The 2107-nt window shown below is 39.8% G+C and overlaps 1 protein-coding gene across 1 annotated transcript; it reads left to right on the forward strand.

The window, feature by feature from the left end:
• The first annotated feature begins 970 nt into the window (after positions 1–970).
• On the forward strand, positions 971–1903 carry LOC121933705 (olfactory receptor 5V1-like). Its single transcript, XM_042473691.1, has one exon. It carries the CDS (start codon positions 974–976, stop codon positions 1901–1903), a length of 930 nt encoding a protein of 309 aa, XP_042329625.1. The 5' UTR covers positions 971–973.
• Positions 1904–2107: the final 204 nt, after the last annotated feature.

The raw sequence follows: 2107 nt of genomic DNA on the forward strand, positions 1-2107 counted from the left end.
AAATTTATACCTTTTTTGAACATTTTCAAACCGTGGATGCGTGAATCTGTGTATAAAAAATCTGTGTATAAGAAGAACCAACTGTATTTATGTCCCACGTTTCTGCTGATATAGCAAGTTTAGTTCAGAATCAATCATTCATCCAAATTGTATGTGCATTGCTAGCAGTAGTTAACTTTCCAATGGGCAATTCCTAGATTCTCTAGCATTTCTTGGAATTTCTGCTGATTTTGTTTTTTTAAAATGATGGGATAAATAGCTTTATAAGGGTGGGGCCTAATCAACAAAGTCCACCAATTCTGATTAATTTATTGAAGAGACAACCCATAAGAGAAGACACATTGGTATAGGCAAGTTCAATTCCTTCCACTGACCTCACTAACACAGAGAAAAAGTACAGGATGTAAATCATACCCTGCTCTGCCCCATATTTAACAAGATGATTCTTTGTTATGTTGATTCAACAATTCATTAAAAAAGGCTTTTTTGGAAACATCCCACCAACTGAGATTTTTCTAGTCAAGACTGACCCAACCATGAGACAGAATGAGGCACTTCTCTCAGACACCAGATATAGGGAGCAAATATGTACCAAATAGCTTTCACTGATTCCCTAAACTGGCCTACAGCCAGTAAAATTCAGCTAGTGGTACTTTCAACCTGTCATTGGGAGATGAAACTGCAAAAGACACCTTATCCTTTGTCTTAGGTACTAAGTACGTTTCATATTCCTGATTTTAATGACCATGATAATAGATTGTGGGCTGTGAAGGTTACGACACAATCCATCTGTATCCTGTAACCAATGCATGCTTAAATTATTTAGTTGAACTATCTTCTTCATTTGCAGTACTTTAGATAAGAAGACTTTTTCATCATCAGGTGGTCTTCTTCCATAGGAACAAGTATGTTGCTCAACAAACCTTCTGAATAAGAGTTTATTCTCTCAGTATGAACAGAACTGTATGTAAAGATGGAAGGAAATAACCAAACCATGGTGACAGAATTTATCCTAATAGGCTTCTCCAGCATCTCTTCATCACCACTTGTCCTGTCTGTGGTGTTTGTATCAGCTTATGCTGCAGCTCTGGTGGGTAACATTTCTATAATCACACTAATTGGGCTCTGTTCTACTCTTCATACTCCCATGTACTTTTTCTTAATCAACCTCTCTCTTTTGGACCTTTGCTGTACCACTGCAGTTGTTCCCCAGATGTTGAGGAATTTAATGAATGAGAAGAAGACTATCTCCTTCCAAGGCTGCTTAACACAGGCATATTTCTTTGTCATCTTCCTGATCACTGAACTGCTACTGTTAGTTGTAATGGCTTTTGACCGCTATATAGCCATCTGTCACCCTTTACGCTATACTGTCATCATGAACCAGAAAGTGTGCAATTACCTGGTGATTGGGATATGGTTATGTGGTGTCCTCCTTGCAAACATTCATGTTCTCTCCCTCCTCCGCTTGTCCTTCTGTGGACCTAGTACCATCAATCACTTCTTTTGTGAACTACCTCCACTGCTTCAGCTCTCTTGCACTGACACATCCTTCAACCGATACTTGATGCTGGTGACGGACATTTTCTTGGGATTTGGTTGCTTTTTATTGACTTTAGTTTCTTATGTCTACATTGCTTCCTCCATCCTGAAGATACGTTCCACACAAGGGAAGAAGAAGGCTTTCTCCACTTGCTCTTCCCATGTAATAGTGGTGACAATTTTCTACAGCTCGGCAATTTACACCTATGTTAGACCTCCATACCTGTACCAGGATATAGACAAAATTGTTGCTGTACTGTACACTGTGCTCACTCCTGTTCTCAACCCTCTTATCTATAGTCTGAGGAACAAGGAAGTGAAAGAGGCATTCAAGAAATCTGTGAGGCTAAACAGAAACTAGGGTAACATTCAACTCAGGGGTGGAGCAGATGGGCACAAAAGAGTGACCCGAAGCTGCTCCAGTAAGAAGCAGGTCAAACCCCAACAACCACACAGCACACCCAAGAGCCGAATTATACCAGCTTTTTGTTTGTTTGTTTTTTCTGGTCCAAAGGATCAGAGCATGGCTTCAGAACTGTAGCATTACATGAGTTATTTAAGTGAC

The sequence above is a fragment of the Sceloporus undulatus genome, chromosome 6 (assembly GCF_019175285.1).
Source record: "Sceloporus undulatus isolate JIND9_A2432 ecotype Alabama chromosome 6, SceUnd_v1.1, whole genome shotgun sequence".
Taxonomy (NCBI): Eukaryota; Metazoa; Chordata; class Lepidosauria; order Squamata; family Phrynosomatidae; genus Sceloporus; species Sceloporus undulatus.